A 3,064-nucleotide genomic window follows, 5' to 3' on the forward strand; every position below is an offset into this window, starting at 1 on the left:
GAACTTCAGCTGGTGCCACTTAACACCATCAGGAGCTGCCTTTGGCCACATGTGCCACCAGCAAATGTTATGAAATTTGGACCTGACTGGACTTTTGGGTGGGTTGGACCACTATGTCCTGTCCCTGGTTCCATTAATGGCCTGAAGCAAGCTGCTGCAAAATATGAAAACAGAAAAAGATATCCAAAAATAGTACTCCAAAACCAGCTGGTGCTTACATTCCATACAATCTGTGACTACAACTAGAAAACACCAGAACTTGCTGGTCGAGAGCATTATGAGAGGCATCTACCAACTACTGATCACTACCGAATACTTCTAGATTCAAAACACTTGCAGGGAAAAAGCAGGTTAGTTAGCAAGTTAGTTTTCAAGAGGAAGATTAGGAAATCCCTCACTTTAAGAAATACAGCCTAGCAGCAACTTACCATTGAAGCAGTTACAGATATCTTCATGGGTTACATATGAAAATGTAATTTATGTCAAGGAACGTTTTTCTTAAAGCAACATGAAACTGGTATTTGTTGCCCTTTAAAAGAAGTTTGTCCAAACTCAGCCTAAACTATAAACTTATTGCTGTTACTCAGAGGTGTAATCAAGACTTGATTTTTTGCTTTCGGAATGGCAAGTTAAAAATAGCAGAGTTCTGCCTTTTAAAGAAAAAAAACCCAACAAACTGTATCTGTGAAGAAAATACTAAAAGGAAAAGGTTGTGTAGCTTGAATGAGAAGGGATTCTTCTTAAAAAAGAGAACATGTAAAATCTTGTTTTGAAGAATACCATTTACCTCACAAAACTGACACTACAGAATTCAAGCATTTATCAGGACTGCCCAGAATCACACAAAAATACCGCCAGAGAGGACTTGAGAGTTCATCTGCCATCCCGTTCCCTTGCCTCAAGGTAGGATCAACTGTTACGACATTCCAGACAGACGTTTTGCCTCCTCTTTTCTGGAAAAGCTCCAGTGATGGATATTTGCCATCTCCCTGGGGGGTCAATTCCAATGCTAGCTCTCCCAAAGGAAAGTTTGTTCTAACATCAATCTTCTTTCTACAAAATCCATTTTACAGGAGAAGTTTATGTAGAGCAACCACAAGCAATTTTTCAGTACTTATCACTGGTACTACAGATAAGAAGGGTACTTTTCTGCTCCAAATCTCAGGTGTCTGTTTTGTTCAGTATATTGCAAGACAGCTAAACACATGGTTACAAGTAACGTAGCAGGAACTCCCTGCTCATGGGGTATTTACACACAGGATATTTTTCCAGTTCTAAATCCAACAAGCTTCAGGACTTTGTAAACTCAATTTATCTTTGGGTGACAGCTTAATCTTTTCAAGAGAAAGAAGCAACACAAAAAAAAGACTGATGTAAATCACTGCTAGGAAAGCATAAATTCAAGCACCAGAAAGCAATCCGATTAATTTAAGACACCAAGATTATACCATGGACTTAAAAATTACTGCCATATATATATATATATATATATGCTAAATTATTTTCAGGTTACCAATCATACAGTCATTGAAGTTTAAGAGTCATGTAAAAGATTTGTATTTTCTTTCTTTTTGAACCAAAACCAGAAAAAAGTATTAGTCTTTCCTTGCTTCTGGATAAAATGGATTACATTATGCTTTAGCCATTACCTACACTTTAACTGTTGCTTTAATACTAGTCCCAGGATGCACACAACTCATTTAAAAGGATATTGGTGGTTTGTAGAATCATCCATTACGTTCTTGATACTTTGCTGAAGCCACAGTTTCTGCTGATCCAATTCTTTTTCTTTTAGCTCTAGATCTTCAATTTCAGCTTCCAGATACCTCAGCCTGTCTATGACTTCTTTTGTATTGCAGCCAGCACCTACTCCTCTTAAAAAAGTGTAAGAGTTAATTAAACCATCAGAACTGAAAATCTAAAGCAAACATGCAAAGATAATTTCTTAAGATTGCTTTCGACATTTTGAAAATCTATTAATATTCAATATGAAGGAAATGAGTGTTACCCTCCCAGCAGTGTTTTAACTGAAAAATGAACATTCTTAACTTCAGATCAAATTTAGAATTCCCCCCTACCTAAGTTTATTTTCTTTTGGAAGGTAGCTTTTTCTGCATTGGAGCTGGTTTATAGGCCCTTTCTCCTTTCCTTCTAATTCTTAGCTTGAGTTTTCAGCTCCAGTGCCCCAAGAGAAATTAGGCATGGACTACAGGTGGGAAGGTAGGTGGAGACAGTGTGTCTCAATTCCCTCCCCAGATTAATCCAGAGTAAATTTTTCAACTACAAGTGCTAGTTATAAATTAGCACTACAAGTTTTCTGAAAGTTTCTCTCCTATATGCTTTAAACATAATTTTATAAATCAAAGATGAAAGTTAAAGGGAAGACAAATAGAGTTCATTTGCAACTTTACTCTGATTCTAAAACATCACATTGCTCATTGTTGATTTATTTTATGGTGTCGTACATAGTCAGGAGAAGTAGAAGGAGGCAATTTTTGTTGCTCTTGAGCACATGAAAATATGCAGAACTGACATGGCTTACTTCCACTGAATGCTGTTTTTGGACTTCTTCTCAATGAGATCAATCCCCTCCAAAACATTGGTGATATCATAGATCCTTCTCTTCTGCCTCACAGCAAGGGTATCAGCAGCCTGTCAAGAGAAGAACAACGACTATCAGCAACTTGCATGCTGAGGGCAAAAGACAGTTAAGCCATTCCCTTGGAAAAATGCCAAATAATGTCATCCTGAAGGGAGAAGGCTCAGCTCCTCAACAGACGCTCAATCATGAATTCAAAAGTCCAGCACCTGCATGTAGCGCTACAAAGCATACCAAGAGGAGTCACCTCTAGACGCTCAATCATGAATTCAAAAGTTCAGCACCTGCATGTAGTGCTACAAAGCATACCAAGAGGAGTCACCTCTTTGAAGGCCAGCAGCCCTCACCAGAGAGGAGAGTTCACCTATGTTGCAAAGACCATGCTAGGTACTTGGAACATGTGCCATTCAACTACACAGAGAAGCTTGCAATGCTCTTTTTGGAGGGTAGGAGAAAGTAGGGAAA

The 3,064-nt window shown here is 38.3% G+C and overlaps 1 protein-coding gene across 1 annotated transcript in view; it reads right to left on the reverse strand.

Annotated features, from left to right (window-relative positions):
- The window catches only part of LOC104520793 (transcription factor E2F5), a gene marked incomplete at its 5' end in the record, with an annotated part of 8,115 nt that extends 5,463 nt beyond the window's left edge, over positions 1–2,652 (reverse strand). Inside the window, 3 exons of the mRNA XM_029083647.1 lie at positions 429–472; positions 1,713–1,874; positions 2,543–2,652. Of these exons, the coding sequence (XP_028939480.1) occupies positions 429–472; positions 1,713–1,874; positions 2,543–2,652 (316 nt within the window). The remainder of the gene's footprint in view (positions 1–428; positions 473–1,712; positions 1,875–2,542) is intronic.
- Positions 2,653–3,064: the final 412 nt, after the last annotated feature.

The sequence above is a fragment of the Antrostomus carolinensis genome, unplaced genomic scaffold (assembly GCF_000700745.2).
Source record: "Antrostomus carolinensis isolate BGI_N321 unplaced genomic scaffold, ASM70074v2 scaffold7132, whole genome shotgun sequence".
Classification (NCBI taxonomy): Eukaryota; Metazoa; Chordata; class Aves; order Caprimulgiformes; family Caprimulgidae; genus Antrostomus; species Antrostomus carolinensis.